Source organism: Cygnus olor, chromosome 8 (assembly GCF_009769625.2).
Source record: "Cygnus olor isolate bCygOlo1 chromosome 8, bCygOlo1.pri.v2, whole genome shotgun sequence".
NCBI classification, from domain to species: Eukaryota; Metazoa; Chordata; class Aves; order Anseriformes; family Anatidae; genus Cygnus; species Cygnus olor.
In genome coordinates, this window is record NC_049176.1 from 26,471,144 (window position 1) to 26,493,363 (window position 22,220).

A 22,220-nucleotide genomic window follows, 5' to 3' on the forward strand; every position below is an offset into this window, starting at 1 on the left:
AATTGTTTTGTTAGATTTCTGCTACTGGTTCAGTTCCAGCATAGTAACAGAGATGGAAAGCTTTCTAATGAAGGCTTGAGGCATCAACTGATATTTTTGATAGTGGTGCTGAACCTTGTTTTAGGGTATGGCTTTGTATATATAACAAAGCAGTAATGTGTCTTCACTAGTGCCTTCCTGTTAGTTAGCGGGGTTGGAGCTGAACTGCTGGTCGCAGTAGCTAGAAAAAAGAATTAAAGCCTAATGTAGACAAAGCTGTAGCTGTTTTTTCTTCTATTATCTGCATATGAAAATACTTCTGTGTTGTAGATTTCACTTTGGTAACTATTTTAGGACTGCTTCCCAGCAATTGATGATTAGTGACAGAGGAATTAGGCATGATAAGAGTTGCTGGCAGTGTTTTGAGCCTTTGCGTGTGTTGAGAAAATCCCTCGCCCTGTTAAGAGTTAGAAAATAAATGCAGTCTACCAAATTATGACTATTTTTACTGGTAATGTTTCATTATGAGTCTCAGTTAATGTTTTCTTGTACTTCAGTTTTGCCAGAGAGCATTTGGGGGCCTGCCTAAAAAGGCAAATTATTTAGTATTTATCGTAAGTGCGGCGTCATTTTTTTGTTAGTGAAGTGGTAGCTGGGAGGAACCTGTCCTTCCACCTTCCCAGCATACAAAGAATCCGGGATCATTTCCTACCAGGTGATGATTTGAAGTTAGGCCACATTTATGTCAGAGATTCATGTGTGTTCTTTCAATTACTGAAGTGCCGTAGTCGCCCTAGTAATACTTACTTCAGGATACTTGCAATTTTAAAAATTACTGTGATGTGAAAGTTTTTGTTTACTTCTATGATATACTGAAACTCTTTTATAAATAATAGACCTCAATCTTTATACATGAGTTCCGAGTACACCATTTATATTTCACTCTCAAGTTTATATTTCACACTCATTCATATTTCACACTCACATTCATATTTCACACTCAAGTTTAAAATTTTATTTGGGGAGGTGGTAGGGTGAAATATGTTAGAAAATTCACAGGAGATTATCAGTGGAGGAACATACGCTGATACGTTTCTCTAGAAAATAGTACAGTGAACTTAAAAGGAGTTGGTGATGTTCAGTGCAAGGAGCAGATCAAAGAGCTTTCTAAATCCCATAATAGCTTCTCTATCTGTGAATGACACTGACTATTAGAGGAGCTTTTCTATTTCCAGATTCAGTTTTGTAGTGTCAAAACTCTGCTTTGAACTCAGTATACATGTTGACTTTGCCTGTTTGCACTCAACAAGTGATCTAGATGGTTGATTTAGGATCACTAAAATGTAGGCCAAGCCATTTGTAACTATGAATTTACAATAAATAGAAAGTGATGTTAAATTCAAGACGAATTGGCAAATCAGGTGAATATGCATAAGATGTATTGCTTAATGTGTTGGCCAGTCAGATTAGTGAAAGTCTGGGAGATGTTATAGAACAAAAATTGCAGATAGTTCCAGATCTGGGATTTTTTTGTTTCTTAGTTATTATCTTCTGTACGGTTATTTCTTATGTTTCTTTTAACCAGGTCAACGACACTGTTCTCTCATTTCTTTCCTTTTCTTCTTCAACATCTTCATGTTGTTGTTGTTGTTGTTCTCAAGCTTTTACTTTTTGGATAGTTGGATTTGAAGAGGAAGGTTTAGGAGTGGTGCCATCAGCAGTAAGCTGTGGGGCTCGGGTTCCGGTGATCTGGATTCCTCCGGTCTGTGCGGTGCCCACACCTCATTCTGATCCTGGGCGTGCCGCGCATCCGGCACCTCCGAGAGGTGCGCTCTGCTGATCCGTCTGGGGGTGACTTGGGTAATCCCTGCCCCTGCTACAAGGCAGAAGAAAAAATGTGTTCCCTCTTCAAGTGCTACGGTTGGGAGCTTTGCATAACAATTTAAACAAAATCAAATTTGTTTTCACACCAGACTGGGAAGTGCAGTGGCTAAAGAGGTAGCATATTTGTTTTTTCTTCTTGTGTTGTAGAGCAAGAAAGGCAAGTGGGCTTGAAGAACTTGGATCTTACGTCTCTATTTGTGTCAGCTCCACTAGTTGTTGAAAAGGGGCGATGTTTACTTGTGTTTTTAGGACATCACAGATCCAGGGAGTACCCTGCCTGATGTCATGCAAGACTGAGGACAGAGAACTGGGCTTGACGAAGTTGATGCTCAAAAGTGCTTAATGGTTCTTGGGTGGAGTCATTGCAGTGTGTTGGTCCAGTCCTGCAGACTGATAAAGGAACTCCCATCACTCTAGCTGAAGCAGTGGGATTCTAAAACCACATTCATTTCTGACGGCCAGTTCTTTTCTACCCGTAATTCTTCAGAATATATGTGAGATTTTGTAAGTAGCAGGGAAATTCTTTCAAGGTCTTATGTGGAGAGAACTGTGCTTAATTTTCAATTAGAAGATAGGTTGAATGAGTTCTGTAGCATAAACTGAATCTGATGTTAGATGTACCCGAGTTCTTTGAGGTGCTTTATTTGTAAGCATATTGTTCTACCATAGTTGGAATGAAATAAGCTCGTTATCCTGTAGATTGAAATCCTTTTTGCCCCGTAGTATCTCTTCCCTTCCTTCTCCTCTGCAGTAACCCCAGCATTCTCACATAACACCTTAATTCTGTTTTTTCCAGAGCTGTGTGGGTATTGATTGCCCAGCAGGTTGCTGCCAAAAATACATAGAGCAGCTGAGTTCTGCTTGCCTTTCCCTCAGAGAAGAGCCATTTACATTTGTTTTTACAGTGCAGATACTAATTTTCATGAACGAATTTTTTTTGGGGAAAAGACCAGTATAAAAAATAGTAAGTGAACAATGTGCTTCCGTAATCATCTTTTCCATAGGAAATGAAATAAAAAATACAGCACTTGATAAGCAGTAGTACAGAGCACTTGCCCAGTACATAAGTCCTCTTCTAATTTGTGTTACTGAGACTGGGAATATTGAGGTTTCTTAACAGGGTGGAGAGGACACAGAAATTACGTGTTTAAAATATTCCACTTTAACTATACCCAGTGAACCAGTCAGGTCAATATAATTTTTTATTCCTTATCTGCACTGTAATGCAGATAAATGAACATTTAATATGAACTGAGATTGCATTAAATGGCAAGTTCCCTCTTTGCCTATTAATTTCTTGGGAATATGTTTAGCAGTCTTTTTGAAATTGCATGTTTTTCTGCTCTACAATGGAAATGCATGCTGCTGGCTGCTTCTGAGACTTGTGTTTTGTAACAAAAGACACAGCTAACTCACCTGGAGCTCTCCTGAGGTCAGTGCTTCACTGCATAGCTCCTCTCTGGGGGCTGGCAGGTTGGATAGCCCTGCAGAGCACGTTACAGGTCATCGTGTCCTGAGGTTGCTTTGTGAGTGGGATCTTGGTTAGTTCATACTGAGTATGGTTTTGATCTTTTATTTGGTGAGTTTAAAAGTATGCATAAAGCACACTTGGTAGGTTATACTATTATCAGATTGCTTTAAATAGCATATATGTTGAAATAGCCACGTAACTGAAACATCAAATTGCATTGATTGTAAGGATTTCTTACTGTATTTTTCTCTAAATGATGAAGATTGAATAAAAACCCCGTATACTTCATGTATTGTGCTGTTCTTCTTCAATTCTTTTATTAATGTAACTTAATGTCATTACTGTAGCATCAGTCTACCTACATACTTTCGCACTTTCAAGAAATTATATTAGACTACTGGCATAACGTCCTTTATATTGTATTTACCCTAGTTTTAGTTAATGTCACCTGTAAAATACGTTTTAACCTATCATGGATGTTTGTGCATAGATTTTTTATTTTTATTTTTGTATACTCCTGCAGAATGAACCTGGGTGTTGTTATGATGAGGATTAAAACTTGTTTCTTGACATCGGTGGGCAATAGATATGTGTATATTTAGTGTCTTTGTTCCCTCATTCTTCTCCTGTAATGCACTTCATAGTTGTATTCCTTTTCTTTTACCATTAAGCTTCATTTCTGTACAGCTGGCTCGTAGATGCGGTTGTACCATCTTCTTTGAGGAAATGCAAAAAGTGGCACTCCTGCATTTAATGAAACTTTTCTGAACCTGGGCTTTCAAACATGGATCCCTGAGGGAAGCAGGTGGCTGTGCTGATCCTGGGTGTTGGACACCTGGTGTTGTATACATCCAAGTCGTATTCCACACTGCAGATGGCTGAGGGCTTTAACTGGATTCCTGAAGGTGCCATGACATCAATAAATAATGACGAGGATAGGTAGAAGGCAGGATGACAGGTACAATGATATCTTATGTTTTGACTGTTATTTTGGCCATGTTTTTTCTACATTTTTGATAGATATTTTTTCTAAAGACTTTCATTTATGTCACCACTGATACTGGGTTTGTTCCAACCATTCCTAGAAGTGAGGAATGAGCCTGCGTGGTTAATAAGGGCATTAACAACTGCTTTATACCAGTGGATCTGAACAGTGAGGTTGAAACATGGGGTTTCTCATTTCTTATGTCAGAGAAGGAAGGAAGCATGGGTAAGGGGGAAAGAAAATGGTTGCAGGAAGAAGTGAGTGAGGAAGGAATGTGTTTGAGGGGGGAAAACAAGATGAACAAAGAGAATGGAACACAAGAATATAGTAATATAGTCTGAGAGGGGGAGAGAGAAAAGAGTGGCATGTGCAGAATGAACAGCCTTACCGGTGGGTAGAGGAAGTGGCCAAGGTACCTTTTTTCTGGGTTGTCTGAATAATGTTGCGTCTGAGTTTTTGGAGGATTTGGAGACATTAGAGCTCCAAAAGATTTCTGGAAAGAATGTTTTGACTCATTAATAATGAATGCTTTCTGAAATTCTGTTTTGTATCTGTTAAGCCTTTATTTCCTTTGACTACAGTGTTACAGAATTATGGGCGCTTAGTTTTATAACTAAAACTTTTCTGAGTCTAATGTACATTTTGAGCAAATGTCCTGGTTGGTATATTGCACCACTGGAGCAAGGAAAAAAAGCTTTAATGTGAATATGAATGCAAGACACTCACCAGTTCTGTTGGTTAGCATCTAGTCCCTTCAGCACTGTTAAAAGGATGTTAATGGACCTCAGCGTAAATGACAATCATGCTCAGAAACAGCAGTGCAGCCAGTTTCAGTACACACTGTTGCCATGGTTCTGTCGAGGTGTGTGGAGTGAGTTGCTCGTTACAGATGACTTGAGACGTAATGCACGGTGAGCATCAGCAGGGTAGGTAGGTCCTGGTCGTAAACATGTGGGAATGAACTTTTCGACATCTCACAAGACAGGAATAGTTCATAATGTGTTAGTGTTTGTCTGTGTGTGTCTGTATATATGCATATATAGCAGGTTAATCTCAGCGTGATATAAATAGGTCAGTACAATTGGAGAAATAAATTGCTAGTAGGAATTAAAAGTTACTTCTTTTGAGATAATTTCAGGTTGAAGGGAGTGTGAGAGAAACATTCATAGATCCCTGAATCTATTTTCAGAGACACATGGTGATCCAGCTCTGCAAAACACAGGATTTGGGAAATAATAACTGCTTGCTGCCTCTAACAATGCTATTTCCTATTAAAAGAGTATATGGGAAAGATTATAGAAAGCTGTCGTTACATAGCTATCAAATGAATAAAGATGACTACGGCAGCATTGGAAAGAGGATGTATCCAGCCGTGTTGATAAAGGTAGCTTTAGCAGCAGATTGACTGATGTTCAGTAAAAAGTGCCAGTAGACTTTCAGGCTGCTTTTCTGTACAGACTGCCCTTTCTCTAAAGAGCAGCTGAGTGCATAAATTGTGTTGCTTCTAGCAGCTTCTCTCCCCAGTGGGCACAACTCAGAATTGATGGGCTAGGAAATGGTAGCAAAGCGGTTTCCCTCTGCCCGCTGTCCTTTTTATCTGTCCCATTCTGGTTGTGTGGCAATTCTGGCTTTTATTATCAGATACAGATCTTGCTAACGGCACCTGCAAGTATGGGTCCCCTGGGGTTTTATAAAAAGGACAGTTCCTTGGCGTTTAATTAGTGATTCTAGGCAACCTTAGTCAGTTTTTCCCATATTGCCCAAACCTAAGAAATATCTGAAACAAAGATCTGTGTGTCTGGGATTTGTTCTTGCTTCTACCCTACATTAGAAAGAAGGAGAAACTTATAAACTATTACAACACAGGATTAATCCGCTCTGAGATGCATAGCATGTAACTTTAAATAATTTTACTCTTCAAATCTTTTAAGCTTTAACTTCTAATAGTCAAAGTGTTGTTTCTCAAATACAGAAACGTCTCAAACCTTCGAATAAAAGCTACACGTCCATGACAGTCTTCAAGTGTTTTTAAAAACCACATTGTAGAATTGAAAACATTACGTGGAATCCATGCACAAATGAAGAAACATGGCTTCATGTTAATTAATGTTTAATACACTGTGAGTGGATTCTTTGTGGTTTACAATATTTTAAACTTAGAGTTGTGTAAAGCAGTGTTGACAACATAGGTATATAAGACACTACATTTTGAATTTTGAATTGAGCTGTATGAGCATGTAAGTTCGGGAAAGGATTTTCTCTTTTACCTAACTACTCCTCTGGAAAAAATTGCATTGAAGGCAGCGCTGCAGTGTAAACCTAGCTATTTGTTCTTTAAGGGAGCCAGTTGTGGATTCTTTTCGAGCCAGTCGAAAGTAGTTGTATAAGGAGGACATGTGGTTCTTGTCTCCAGGTGCTGATGGCCCAGCCTCTGTAGGGTGCTGAGAAAGTATGGGCTTTTTGGCAAGACTGGTTTTTGTGTGAAGAAAATAAATCAATTTCTTTCTTCTTGAAATAGTAAAAAAAAAAAATAGGAAATTGACTTTACATTCTACTGTAAGGTCTTATAAAGCAGATGTCCTTCTCCGTTGGGTCGCTTTCTCTTATTTACTGAAGGACAAAGGTTGGGAAGGTTGCTGCAATTTTTCTTGTCTCCCTGTTACTTTTGACTGTGATACTTTCTGCAAGGCTTCTTTGAAGTTGCTGCTCTTTTGACTGCCTTACTGCTGCTCTGGCATGCGTGAATGTCTCCTTACGGAAACTTGGCTGGAGACAAAAGTGAAAATAATAGCTTTAAAATGGCACAGGGAAAAGTAAAGGGAAAAATGCAAACATTAGTGAAATAATTAGAGAAACTGTGTTCTGCTTTAGGCGTCATCCATCTCTATTTGTGGAATTGATTGGAAAAAAAAAAAGACAAACCAATGCAACACTGAAATAGTTTATCTTTTGTCAGCATTTGTGGGTAGAGAGCTGGTACAAAGTGTTGTGTTCCACCAAAATAGCCTGCCATGCCCTAATCTACTCTTGGGTTAATTTGCATTGAATAGGAGGAACGTCAGGGAATTATGGTAAATAAAACAAGCGATACTTGGTCATCATGGTTTTTTGGTGCAAGAAAAGGGTAAGCAGAGACTGTCTTGTTTATATTTGTTATATCTCACCTCTTGCTGCTGTTTTTAGTATTTCTTATTAAATGGATGTAAGACAAGCTTTGATGGAATTTTTTAATCCTGAAGTGTTTCTTAGACAAGGTATTTTTGAAAAATTCTGTTGCTATTTTCTGAGTCTCCATTAATAAATTAGATTTTTTTATTTTTTTTTTTGGTCACATATCATGGCTGCTGGTTTCATTTATTAAGAGAACAATTCATGTTGAAATGTTTAATTTGTGGCCCAATCTGAAGCCCTTGCCATTGCAGGCATTTTCCTGCGTGTGAACCAGATAGTGCTAATGCTGGCTCACAAACAATTCATAACGCCTGTCCTTCTTGTGTTTGGCACCCACGAGAGGAGAACAGCCCTGTACTGTCTCTGTGCAGAATGAATAGATGTTTGAGAGTTGATGAAGTTCAGAAAGATAACTGCACTGGAGAATGAAGCTTGCTTTCATTCATTTAGCATGGACATGCACTGTCCATACGGGCGCTGTTGTGACAGCGTGTCCCGAGACTGGTCTGAGGGCTGCTTTGAGGGAGGAGCTTTCCTAGGTAGTAATTTGTCATTCTACTTACATTAATTCTTAACAAGTAATACAAACACATATTCATGTGAAACTTGACTAAAAGTTGCTGCTTCATTTGGGAGAAGGAACTGTTATGAAGTGCCAAACTGTTGGGCGCAAGGTACATTGCCATTATTCCAAACATTTTAGCGCTTGAGTGAGGAAGAAACCGCACCTTTTCCATGAGTGAGGACTTAGTTTTCAGATTAACTGATCAGATGATTAAAATAATTCATACTCTGTAATTGATGTGTCCCTGCTACCTGTTTTCACTCTTGTTTAACGTTACCACTTTCCTGTTTATGTAAGCCCCTGCTTTGGTATTTGTTTCTTGTTGTGGTTTTTATTCTCGCAGCGTTTGGGACCTGAATATGCCCGCTGTACGTTGTGTCCTGAATCTCCCATCTCATCATTCCAGAGTGTAGACAAGTAGGAAGTTCAGATTCCAGCATTGAAATCTGGGTTTGCATTTAAGATAATGCCTTATTTGACTAATCTTGCAACAATAAAGTGCCTTAAAATGGCTGCAGATGTATTCCTGCCTACTCAGACATCTTCTCACTGGTAGCACATTATAGAGGAGCTGTAGTGTAGTTAAGAGTTGGATCCTTGCCAGTAGATGGAAGCATTTTTTAGCATCTCTTCATGCTTGGAGCTTTGCATTTTTTTACCTAGTATTGAAATTGCTGCTTTTTCAGTCTCTTTCCATTTATTGTAAGCTATTCCAATTTCTGTTAGTGCAGATTCCTTCCATTTGGTATTGTAAACATTTTTTACATTCTTTTTTGTGGAAGATATTTCTAATCTTATATTTTTAGAGCTCTTTTCTTCTATTCTTCATTCTCTTTTTATTCTAGGCACGTCTCTGCTTGTCAAATTTCTCTTCAATTTCTGTTTTGCTTTTGCAGTAATTGGCAGACACCCTCCTGGAGCTCCTGAGGGAAATCATACATGTAGGGTTATAACCAAAGCAGCACCTGAGTGATATCACTGTAGGGCAGGAGACAGAGTTCAGCCAACCATCAGCACGAGAGATAAGAAACTGAGAAATGCTCAAAGTAAGCAAACTGGAACAGCAGAGACACTGGGCCTCCTTCTTTTAGAATCTTATGTTCAATAGGAACACAGTTTTTAGGTGGAAATTTGTGTTTTATTTTCTTTTTATAAAGTGTGATGGAATCCTTTTCTAGCAGTGTGTATGAAAAGCCTGATAATCACTAGGTTTTGCACTGTTGTGAATATTCTTGGCTCTCCTTTGTAGTTATTCTTTTTGAACTTGGTTCCGTTTTAATATATATCTCTTATGTTAACTTCTTATTGGAGAGAGAACTTGACTTTGTTGTCAGCTTACGGTTAATTTTTTCATGGAACCCAAATGTTACAATTTACTTTTTAAAAAAAGAATGCTTTGTGTATAAATATGCAACATTCATATCTGTAAGCATGCTTTGATTTTATGCATTGATCTTTGTGAGGAGAAAGGGCTGCTGAGAGTAAATGTTGAACTGTAAACAGAAAGCTCTAGGACCTCCAGGTAATACTTCAAAGCTTTCTTCAGAAACTGGTAACAGTTGATAGAATGCGTTCATCTGTGTTAGGGGTAACAAAGTTATATGGGAAGAATGGAACAAGGAAGGTGGATCAGAATAAAAGCAAGCAATAGCAAAGCTGTACTGTCGCCCTGAGGACCGCCTGCCTCGTCGGCTTGTTGGCTTAGGGCACCGCTAACAGCACAGCACGCTTCAGCTGCGGGTTGCTGGGTCTGATCCATTCCTGGTTGGTAAGGATGGAAGTTTGTGGTTAATGTATGACTGACTGCTTAGCGGGAAATATGTTTGATGTTCCTGACCCAGTTGACAGGCCTCATCATAAATCACAAACAGAATTGTCATTAATTGATCCATCTTTTTAAAGGGGTCATGGAAACGGAATCTTTTTCCTCCATCTACAGGCCAGGAGGGAACATGGTATGGTGATGATATAAGTAGCCCTGCCATATGTACTTCACATCCCTTTAAAAAAACTCATAATTCTGAAGCCTTTCAGTGGAATTACATGTTCCCAGACCTTCATTTTTGCATGCATATTAAATCCATCTGAAGAACCTTGTAATACAATAATTGATACTATTTCCCAAATATCAAAAATTCATCTTAGCTTATAGAGGTTGAAATATACATGGCATCAGAAATTTACTTCGCATGCAGGTACGGTTCTGTTGGCTTGTAAAGCTGTGTGATTTTTTTCTGAGTTGGGAAACAGTGCTACTAAGAATGCTGCTGTTCAGTTCATTAGTTTCCTGGAATTATTACTGTAGCTTATTTCTGAAAAGAATAATAAACAACCCTGGGAAAGTTGTAGTATAACACTGAATATTGCTTTCATGCATGGAAAACTGATTTTTTTCAGCTCTGTTTATTTTGTTGGAGTTTTAAGATTTATTTATTTTTTCTAACATGCTGCTGCTTTATCAGAGCACTAGTAAATGTTTCAACTACCTAACAGGTCGAATACCAGCACCAGCAAACCTTAAAATACAAACTTAATCTCAGTCAGTCCTTGTTCTTGTTTGGTTGTTTGTCATAAATAGCCTTTTTTTTTCTTTGTTCATGGTTGTGTTGGATTCTTGAGCTGTATTAACTATTAGGAAAATGAGCACCACACCTAGAGAAATGCTCTAGTTAGGAGAACAAGGTACTTTCTTCTGAAGACTCTTGTCTGCCTTGGTCATCCCTGCTATGAAAGGTTGATGCCATTGTGTTTTTTAAGAGAATAAGTGTTTTGGAAGTGAAGGGAGTCTAGGATTGTAGGAGGAATAATTTGAAGACAAAAACAGTTGTTTAGTTATAACAGAATCAGTGGGAAGCTGATAAATGCAGTTTACAGAATTCAGAGGGCCATGAATTTTTCTAGAGTATCAAAGCTACCAGCTTTTTATTTTTGGAAGGCCTATTGTAGTGTATATAATTAACTTCAGAGACTAGTTTTATAAATTAAGCGCTACAGTCAAGGTCACTGGGGATACAAGGGCAGTTGGAATTGTTGTCTCACTCTGGGTTTACAATTAAATGAAGAATAATTGTCAATAGGTAGCAATGTGTTTTTTATTAGCAGCCTTTTTCATCAGAATATTGGAGTGCAATAGTGACACAGTGCATAGATCCCTGAATTAAAAGCTGCAAATATAATATAGATCATTTAAAGGCTTGCAGCATTTACCAAATGTGCCTGTGTTAGCAGCAGTCATGCATTGAAAAAACCTGGTTTGTGGCAGAATTACCAGTTATAAAATGCATGTTTATATTTTCTTTTTAGGATCAAGTAGAACACACTGATTCAGCAGAACTGGCTGGTTGTGCTGCAGTCATCATGAGTAGGCACAGGGTCATTCGTTTCTTAACATATGTATAGGAGAAAAAGGTAAGAGGCAAGTTCTGCTTTAGAATGTACTGATTCAGCGGTGTTTACGTGAAATGCATGTGTTCTTATGTATGCCTATGGATGTATAGTTCTATGCACACCCATATACATGTACTTTATCTCGTGTACAAGATGATGGAGTATTTTTAGTATTTTGGGATCTTGTTCTTTACTGAGAGTAATTGCGTTGTTTTAGAGGAGAGATGTGTCTTGTTTTCTTTGGGGGTGGGAAGTGGGCAAAGTCTTTCTTCCTCAGTCTGTGCTGTAGGCAGATCTCATCAGTTAAAAGTACAGCTATTGCTGAACTCTCTCAGCAAGCTGTTCATTACAATAGAGGTCCTTGACTTTCTCCTCCCAGGGGCAAATAATATAAACGTCATTAAAGGGAGCTGCAAAAATATGTGGACATTGTTTCCTGGGGTTGAAGAAAGTCCTCAGGAGCATTAGATCTAACAAATCAGTTTGTCCAGTTGATACGCAGTTCTGTGTTGCTACACTATGAGAAGATGACATTTTCTGTACTCAGAAACTCAGGATGAATGAGCGATGTTTGTTTTCAGTCTGGTCATGCCCCTTGTGACTTTCATATTAGGAGTCTTATATATTTTTGTTGAGTGCTATTATAAACTATTTCAGTAGTTTGTTTAGTAAGAGTTTACTGAAACATGTATATTTAGAGTTTTATATTGAAACAGAATAGTATGCAGACAAGGCAGCATGATAGGAAGTCCTGAATTCTTATCCTGCTTCTTTATATACTCCCTGATTTGTAGGCCTTTTCTATGAGGTTGGTAGTTATATTATTACTTTGTGGCACATTTTTTATTATAGAGTGTTAGTGTGATCATGTGCTGGTTGTGTGTTCTTAGATTCAAGAAAATTGAAAGTCTGTCAGTTCCAGTGGTGAAAAATTCTTGAGGGTAATGTGGGAGGTCCAGAGCAGATCATGAGTAATCTAATTCCTCATTGTAGAGACCAAAGCAAATATGAGTCTTGCCACTTTGCAGATATAACACAAGACCTATTTATTTGTACACATCCTTTCCCAAGAAGAAGCAGGCATGCAGGACATCTGAGCTGTCTTGAGAGGCAGCCTCCAAGGTTAAACCTGTTCAGAATACCAAGTAATATTAAGGAAGATTTTTGTGTCCCTTCCTTCTCCCTCCCTCCCTCCCCAGTAATCAGTTAAAGTTTGTTTTATGTCCAGATGCTCAGATGGCAAGGATAGTAGTTCTGGATGTATTTCTGACACAAACATTCTGGTATGTGCACCTTTATATTTAGACGTTAAGGGAGGGTAGAGCATATAAGCTTGATAAAATGTAAGTGCTTAAGTTTTACAGATTAAGAAGATAAGCCTTACGCTGTTGTATGAAGAAATTGATAAGTAAAACAGACTTTCTGGATTATGCATTATCTGTGATCCAACAGGAGCTTGAAGATAATCTGACTGACAGATGGCATGTTCCCATTGGCTTTTTGCTGTGAAAGACAGGAGATGACTCTGCAATGGGTGAAAATTGATCTAGGGTTCTGGCCTTACTGTGCAATGGGTGGTAGCCATTATATTTTCTTTTTTGGGATACAAAATTAAAATATTCTGCTACTTAGCATTTTTTGCCTATAATTTGTCTTTTCTGCCAGATCCATGGAGGACTTTGAACTGTGTTTTTGAAACCTCGTCTTGTGGTTTTCACAGGATTGGTGATTTATGTCTTCTTTTGCTTGCACTGGCACAATATCCTCTTCTTCATATCGTTCATATATACCAATTTAGGAAGTGTCTCGTTTTTGGCAGCATGTGGCTAAAATCACCATTGAACTTTCTTCCCAATTTGCTCATGTCTTCATATTCACCTTTCCAGAATTTGAGTTGTGTGTTTGCTCCTCAGCTCCTCTCCATGCCATGGCCTGGGATTGAGCAATTGAGCATGACCTGAGTTGAGCAATAATATTTCATATACTATAAATGATCCTTTAATAATGTAATTTCAGCCTTTATACTAGGAGAAAGTTTGGGACTAGAATAATGCCAAACCTGGTCCAAACTTTTATAGTAGTACCAGTTAGTTACAATTAAAGTTTCCAAAGACCTGTAAAGGAATAAGTTTGGTTTTATTTATGTTAGATAGTAAAAATATTTAAAATAAATTCTAAACCATGGAGACAATAGCTACCAGATTATCGTAGTGTGCTGTGTTAGAGCGTTTTGTGTTATCTCTTTTGATCTTGAGTTGCTTGGCTATGGAGACTTGAAGTATTACCTCTTAAACTGGCAAATATTTGAGTTGCTGACAACGCATTGGTCAGGAAACGTTGCAGGTATCTTAGGAACATAAGTCCTTGTCCTCCTTTTCTGTCAGTAAGAGGGCAGTAAGGACTTCTGTGGGTTTGGCAATGTTTGTTTTTTTTTACTCTTGGACAGAAACTCAGGAAAAGTGTGTGTGTGGGGGGGAATGTTCTTTTATATAAAAATAATAATTTTAAATGTTAGATGTGAGGATTTGCAGCTGGCCTTTTCTGAGAAATACCTACTTGCATAGACAAGGAGATCTCATTTAGAGTGGCTGTCAGCTTAGTGACTGTGAGCTTAAAAATAAAAGATTCTCTATGTATCCTGGCACATCAGTAAGTGAAATAACAATAACGATATAAAAAGTCTCTTCTCTCCAGTTTGGATTGTGAGCATCCATCAGTCTGGATTTTGGCTCATTGCATACTTATGCACTAGCATTTGAACTTCAGAATTCCTATGGTTACATATCATAGAATCATAGAACAGCTCGGGTTGGAAGGCACCTTAAAAATCACCCAGTTCCAACCCCCTGCCACGGGCAGGGATGCCACCCGCTAGGTCAGCTTGTCCAAGGCCTCATCCAACCTGTATTTGTTTACATGTGGTTCTCATTATTTAGAATTCTTAAAAGTAAAGTATAGAAAAAATCCCTCTATCCTACTGGACCAAAGTTAAACTCACAAATATTAGATGATTCATTCTTAGATAGTACATATTTTAATAAAATAATAATTTCACAGAGTTGTTATGAAGTATTAACTATGTTGGGATTGTAAGGGAGTGGGGATAAAATTCTAAGTCTTGTTTATAGTATGCCTTGTTGTTGTTAGACATGGTTTCCTAAGTCTGAATACTTGTATTTTTAATGGTATAAAATCACAATATAAAATTTAAAAGCCAAACCTTGACTAAAATAAATCAAAATACTAACATTCATTGCGAGCTTCTGTAACCAAAGAGCAACGTCAGAAGCTCGCAATAGATGGTATAATCTTGTTGATTTGTATGACAAGCAACAACCAGCTAATATAGGACTAGATTTAGGAAATGCTAGGGCAAATATGACTTAGATTCTACTTGCTCCAGTGTACATGGATTTGAGTTGGTTCTAAATTTCATCAGGCTTTCAGTCAGGTTTCAAATTTGGATGAATGGTCAGATCAGAATTTTTCTAAGTGTCTAAAAGCTACACAAAGTCAAAATGTAGTGGTTCAAAGCTACTTAAAAGCATGTTTTGACCAACTGTATAGTCAGCATAGCATTCCCTCCCCATCAACTTGCTTGTCACTAATCATTATCTTCCCTAAAATAAACAAAACAAAAATATCACTGCTTGTAGCCTTTTTCTTTGGGGTCACCACTACTACAGTTTGTGTTTATGGCCAAGTAAATGACTGGATGCCCTTTTTGACAGTGCAAGTGCATGGAAATCTGAGGGCAGTGGTTTCAGACAGTGGCACAGTTTAACTCTGTGGAACACAAAGAATTTTGTGTGATACTTTTCAGTTTTGCTTCCACCGACAAATATTCTTTGCATCATTAACCTTAGTAGTGGGCCTTTGCTAGACTGGAGTATTATCATTATAATGTAAATTAAGTCCATTATAAGTGGATGTGAAATGATACTGTATTTAGTACAAAAGGGTCTTACTATGGTGCATTAAATTGGGTTGATGATTAGAAATCTGAATGGAAGAAAAAAATCAAGTGAAATATTCTTTGGGGCAGATTCTAATTAACTTTTCAGTACTTGGTGTTCACAGAGCTAGTAACGATGCTTCCATCAAGGTATTGAAATGAGTCAGAGGGAAAGGTGTAAGAGAACCTCCAAACTCTTGCAATTTGGTTGTAGTTTAAATGAGTTTAGTATTTGTACGTCTAAGGAGAAATATCTGCTTTTTAATGTTATTTTGGTTTAATTATGTAGTAAATGTAATTGTTTTAGTTAAAGTGCTATGACAGATTTTTAATGCTGTGACTTGGTGGGCAGGTTGGATAGCTCAGGAAGGCCTTACAATAGGTGTCTAAGCGATCAAAGAGTACACGCTGTCAGAGTTAGAGGTCAGACCCTGGCTTTGCATTCTTCAGGAAAGCAAGTATATTGGAGAATGTAAAAAGTTGAGCTTTTTTTGAAATACGGCCTTTGATAGTTGTGCCTATCTTCTCCAATGCTTATGTTACAATACATGCATCTGTGTACAATAGGTGATATGGCTAATCATCTAGATACTTGTCTTGCAAAAGGAGTTAATCTTAAATTATAGAAAAGAGGGCAAATCTGGGAGTTTGTAAGGTAATAACTCTTTTAGCTATGAATTACTTTGCAAATAGTCTTTTTTTTTTTTAGATGATACTTCTTGCGATTTCTACGTTGCCATTACACTATTCTTTAAAAAAAGCTGGGTGTCTGCATATATCTTTAAAGTGTAATTTAATCTGGTTACATCACATAGTGATGTATTTACATTGTAACATGATGTTCTATTAAAAACACCACATGGCAAATTTGAGGTCAACCTAAAAAACTTGAACTAAGCATTTAGTGATATTTTATTGCACGAGTTTTTAACTAACAACCTAATCCTAGCTGTTGCCCACAATAACACAAACCTGTATTTAGTGTTGTAATTGAAGATCTTGGTTGATATTTCCCTCAAATCCAGATACTATAAGGATAACATTAAAGTAATCTCTACTTTTAAATTGGAGAGTTCCTCTGACTTGTTTCTTGTGCTGTATCTCCAGTGTAAAGGAGCAGGTTTTTAGTTGAGCTGGAGTCTAGCTGTCAGGTCTAACACTATTTCTTACTGTAAAAAAGGTTCTCACCCTCTCCTCCTCCATTTCTGTATTTCACAACATTGAAAGCCAGCTCTGAAGAGAATAAGGCTGTTTTGGATGATGTTCAGAGAACAGATCAAATCGAGGTCGCTCTTTATGGTATATAGGTTATGGCACACATTTTGCAGTGAAAATGTCTTCGCTGGTAGTGAGTGTTTTCAAGAAATGAATCGTGGTGTCTTGTTGCTGTAAGCCTCCAGTAGCGAGAAGACCATGTTCCTACTATTAGGACAAAAATGGTATTTATTATGTGGACGTGTAGAAGGTTACTTAAAGGCTTAGATTTTTTCTTTTTCATTTTTCACTTGTTGTCTTCCTTTCTAGCCTGTGAGTATTATCTTTTGATGAGAGTACTTCTGTGCTCTTTGCTACGTTTCTAGTGCCTGCCTATCATGGAAACAAGGATTATTAAGGCAGGCATTTTAAGAGCTAGCATAACTCAAGTAACACCTGTGTACTCCTTTAACAACTTCGCAAGTATGAATCTTGAAGCATCTCTGGGAAATGAGGAGTGAAACAGAGTACTACAAGCCTAGTAAACATTAAAAGAACAGAAGCACAGAGAGTTTAGGTTACTTGTTCAAAGTCACATGAGCTGATCAGTGGTAGCTTGAAATCAAAAGCTGGATCTTCAAATTGTTACTTAGCTGACTTTGTAGTTTTCTGGATGACATTATTTTCTGACTGATGTTGGAGCAGTTTTGCACGTACCGTTATAGTGATCCTTATGGTTAGACATTAACCATAGTGCAAGGAGGGTTGCACTGGCATCATCATTTGACTTTTAAAATGTCTTAAAGGCTGTTGCTGGCTTTGATTTCTGTTTAAATGCTCAGGTGGGGTCAGTGTTTTCCTTGAATGTAAGAAGCTGAGGCAATGAGGGCAAATGCGTATGACTGGCTTTGATGTTTTCAGTGCAATAGTTTAATATTAGCTTTGCTAATATTAATAGTTTAATATTAGCTTTGCTCATGGGTTACCGTAGCAGTGCTTTGGTAACTACTGACAAAAACTCCTCCTCTTCCCTTCCTCCATGTTCATTATGGTGGAAAGAAAATCTCAGTGGTCTAAATAATACTGAAAATTGCGTTGATATATAATGAAAATAAAAGCTTGAGATATGAGAAAAATTACACTTTTCCTATGTAGGTTGCATCTTACAGATCCTAAGCTAACATTGCATAAGGAAGAACTACATGGCTTTCATTTTTGTTACATTGCCCTGAAGAGAAGTTTCTAAATATGGAATTTCTAAACCACGGAATTCAATTTGATGTGCTACTTGTTTATATTGTTCCCCTAAATCTTGGGGAAAAACAACAACAACATCCAACCAACCTTAATCTTGGCCTCTCGAAAAGACCTGTCACTAACTGGAAAATGCACTGAGGGAGGCATAGGGACAGATGTGTGTAGTGTTTTGTAAGTTCTGCAGTGTGGAATACGTTCTGCTTTGAACTGACACAGAGTTACAAGCTCAGTTCGGTTATTTTTTATTCGTCTGATAAGGTTATTTTCTTTTCCACTAACAGCAATAAGAGCTGTTATAAATTTCTGTTCTTCTAACAGCATGGAAGAATGAACCTGCATTACTCAAATGTTGCTGCAGACACCTGATTCACATCAACACATCTACATTGTGTGTGGCAGGATTTTTAAAAACATACTCTTACGAATGTTTGCAAATGTTACAAACTTGAAATCTGGATTTTGCTTAAATGTTAACATTTTAAAAATACTTTTATAAACTTGGAGATGATGATAAAATCCAAAGCAAGTTTGAGGAGATTGTTAGTTTGAATTAAGCAAGTTTGATTACACAAATATTTTTATTAACTGAAAATACGTATGCTTTATGAATGTAATATATTTAAAATTTGATTTACAGGTGACTTCTTTTCCCCTTAAATCAGAGTAATATGTGGTGGAACACTGCTGACTTGAAGTGTAGATATCTGATTGTAATTTGTTCTGTTTGACAGGTTCAGACAAGAATCTGGTGGTCTTTTCCTGACAAATGGAGAACTACTTCCAAGCAGAGGCATATAACCTCGATAAGGTTTTAGATGAATTTGAGCAAAACGAAGGTGAGTCCTTGTGAACAAAATCATAGATTCGTGATGTTCTATAGGGGACGGCACTGAAAAGGGAAAGATCTATGATACAGTTTTTGGTTTTGAATTGCAAATTCAGCTCAGAATTTGTAAAACAAACAAACAACAACAACAACAAAAAACATAAAAAACCCCACACCACAAAACCAAGAAAAAATCACACTGTTAATATATAATGTATATATAATATATATATAATATATTAATATATAATATATTAATTCATATAGTGTGTCTTCAGTGTTTGTTAGTAGTATTCTTTTCTGCTTCCATTCATTTTGCTTACTTGTTTAAAAATTTGTTTCTCACTCTTTTCATAAAAAGTCTTCCGTAGAGAAGACTTCTCTTTTATTGAAAGGCTTTGTGGAGCTCTCAGTGACAATATTTTTTAATGACTACTTTTAAACAAATGAAACAAAACGTGTTTATTTTGCAGCTTTTGCCGTTTTGGGAGACTCAAGCAGAGAAATATTTTATTATGTCACATAAATCATATAATGAAAGGTATCATATATGTAGCATTAAAGATTTTGCTTAGTATAGCTGCTAATTCTGTGCTGTCAGAGGTTGAACATTTAATAGGAATGGGAGCCTCTGTAGGCATTTCTAGCTATCTAAAGTATATTAATTGATAATTCTAAAATTGTGCAAATTGGGTAGCTCTAAAGTTCTTGTGTTCCAGAAACATTACGCGACTAGACTATTAATGGTTGATCAAGGGTGTTAGTTTTGCAAGATGCGTTTTATATTTGGGGCATTCTAATGTAACAGAGTTGATAGAACCTGTAGAGTTAATAGGACAGTAGGCTCTCTTATTCATTATGTAAACAATTTTTCAGATGCTGCTGTTTCACCTACGCTGTTGGGTGCAAAGTGGAATCAGATTCTAGATCCGCCTTCTCGTCGTCTGTCATATAACCCGTCCGTGGCCAATGTGAATGAAGCTACAACTCCCAATCAATGTCAGCGGAGAATAAAGTCTTTCTCCTTGTCTCACTCGGTGACGACACCAACAGGAGGAGCGGATCACTGTGCTAACGGAAAGGATTTTAGCATTAGCCCGGAGACTCCAGTCATGTGGATTGATGATCAAGCAGCAGCAGATGATCATTTAATTAAAAGAAATAATAATCGGGATGATCAGTGTAATGCTGTGGAAACAGGAGAAAAGAAATGTGGAACTATAGCTTGCTTGCCAGAAGAGAAAAATGTGCTAGTGGTGGCAGTCATGCATAACTGTGACAGAAGAACACTACAAAGTGGCGATTTGATGGATTGTAAAAATTACAACAGTCAGTCCCTAATGGATACTATTAGCTTTACACTGGATAATGAAAACCAACAAAGTGATCAGTTTAGTGTTACTGTAAATGGATCCATGGAAAAAGATATAGATACAGAAAAGCAAGTAAATCGGCTGTGTGCTGAAGATGACTCTATAAGTCATTTGATTAATGCTTCATCTGAAACCCTGACTGTTGCGTGCCCCTCCTCTCGATTAAAGGATGATTTTAATATGAGTAAAGATTCACTGCTTTCAGAAGCTACAGCTGCAGGGATTAATGCAGTGACTCTTTTACAGAGACCTGTTGATGGTACTGTTAAAATGCAAGAAAATTGTGTATCAGTTGAAAGTTTTACTAGTAAAGCCATTCCTCAGAGAACGGATCTAGAAGCTAAAAACTCTTCTGGTTCAAGTAATGGAAGCTTAGAAGAAGAAACAACCCAACAAATACATTCTAGGCTATCAGGGCTTGTGGAAACTTGTCAACCTAATGTGGCTGGAAGCGGCAACTACAAGGAGTGTGTAGCAGAACATTTTGCCTCTGAGGATGTTGGTGCCATTGAAAACGAAGTCATTGAATGTGATAAAAATCTCAGCACAACTGAATCGCTCAGCATGGCAGAGTGTTGCCCTGAATCTCAGGAGATGACTAATTGGGAACTGACTAGATTGAATGAGATGAATAATAAGCAAACTCTGGGAGAGAATGAAAGACTTTTGCAGACAAAACAGCCTGATGAGGCATGTAGTAATAGTAAAGACGGTGGGGATGGGAAGATGGAGGCAGGCGTAGACTTAAAAGGGACTGGTGTAGATGAGGTTGAAGGGTCCAGTCTCTCTGATACGATGAGTACATCAGCAACAAGCTCTCTGTCTAATGGTTGTGATTCCTATGGAATACAGAACCCAGTTGTTGCTCATGTTCCAAAGACTTTACCCTCCAAGGAAGACTCGGTCACAGAGGAGAAGGAGATAGAGGAGAGCAAGTCAGAATGTTATGCTAACGTTTATGAACAGAGGGGAAACGAGACCACGGAAGGGAGTGGTCTTATTTTAAACAACACTGGTGACCACGTAAAGAAAAATTATTTACATAATCTCTGTAGTCAGGTGCCATCCATGCAAGGGCAAACTTCACCAAAACCAGTGACTAATCTGCAGTCTATCAGTGTTCCTTTTGGTGGTGCAAGACCCAAACAACCTACAAATCTTAAATTGCAAATTCCAAAGCCATTATCGGACCACTTACAAAATGATCTTGTTCCCCCAAACTGTGGAGGTAATAGTAAAAACAAAAATGTGTTTGGTAAGACGCAATTAGGGGATACCTTGACAGCAGATGTGTTTCCTGGTGAAACATCATTGAATGCCTCTGTTACTGATACTAACGGGGAACATTTAGAAGAATACGAATCTGGAGTCTCTAGTAGTTCGTGCCTTGCAGTAGCCCCAGATAGTCCAGATAATGATCTCAGAGCTGGTCAGTTTGGAGCTCCAGCCAGAAAGCCTTTTACTACTTTGGGTGAGGTGGCTCCAGTTTGGGTTCCAGATTCTCAAGCACCAAACTGCATGAAATGCGAGGCCAGATTTACATTCACGAAAAGAAGGCATCATTGCAGAGCTTGTGGGAAGGTGAGTTCATAATCTGTGAGTAAGCTCAAAGCATATCTTTGTTTATCATGCAGCATGAAATCAAAATAGGACTTCGTAAGCCACTGACTATAGTTAACTGTGACATCTCTTCCTGAAAAAGCTGTTTAATTTGTGAAGGAAAAAAAGTAATTTCTAAGCTTTAATCTATTTAAGGTTCTAATACAGAATAACTATTTGTTATTCATAGCTATGAGAATGATTATGCTGTATGAGCAGTGTATTAGTTGATTGCAATCGTCAACATGCATTGGATTCATGTACAACTGCTGTAAAATGACTAAGTGCAGGAAACTAGTTTGCAGAAATTACTTCGTCAATAATTCCGCTAAAGATACAGAAACATATTGATGGGAATTGGAGGTGTGCTACTGAATTGCCGGCGTTCTTGGTGATTTAGATGGCGGTCCAACCCTGTTTTTTTAAGCCTTCTTTACTATCTTTTCATGTATTTCTCATGAGAAGATGTGATGTGTAAAGAACATATCTTTTGATCCTGGGCGGTGGGGGAGGGAATGTATAGTAAATTCTCTGTGATCTGATGGATGGACACATGGTAAGAAATTCTGTAGTT

The 22,220-nt window shown here is 37.7% G+C and overlaps 1 protein-coding gene across 4 annotated transcripts in view; it reads left to right on the forward strand.

Annotated features, from left to right (window-relative positions):
* The window catches only part of ZFYVE9 (zinc finger FYVE-type containing 9), a 59,711-nt gene that overhangs the window by 5,500 nt on the left and 31,991 nt on the right, over positions 1-22,220 (forward strand). For 3 of the 4 annotated variants that reach the window (XM_040565066.1, XM_040565064.1, XM_040565067.1), the window contains exons 2-4: positions 11,359-11,463; positions 18,580-18,684; positions 19,551-21,628. In XM_040565066.1, coding sequence (XP_040421000.1) covers positions 18,615-18,684; positions 19,551-21,628 — 2,148 coding nt within the window. In that variant the 5' untranslated portion in view covers positions 11,359-11,463; positions 18,580-18,614. The remainder of the gene's footprint in view (positions 1-11,358; positions 11,464-18,579; positions 18,685-19,550; positions 21,629-22,220) is intronic. The other variant, XM_040565065.1, reaches the window with a different exon arrangement.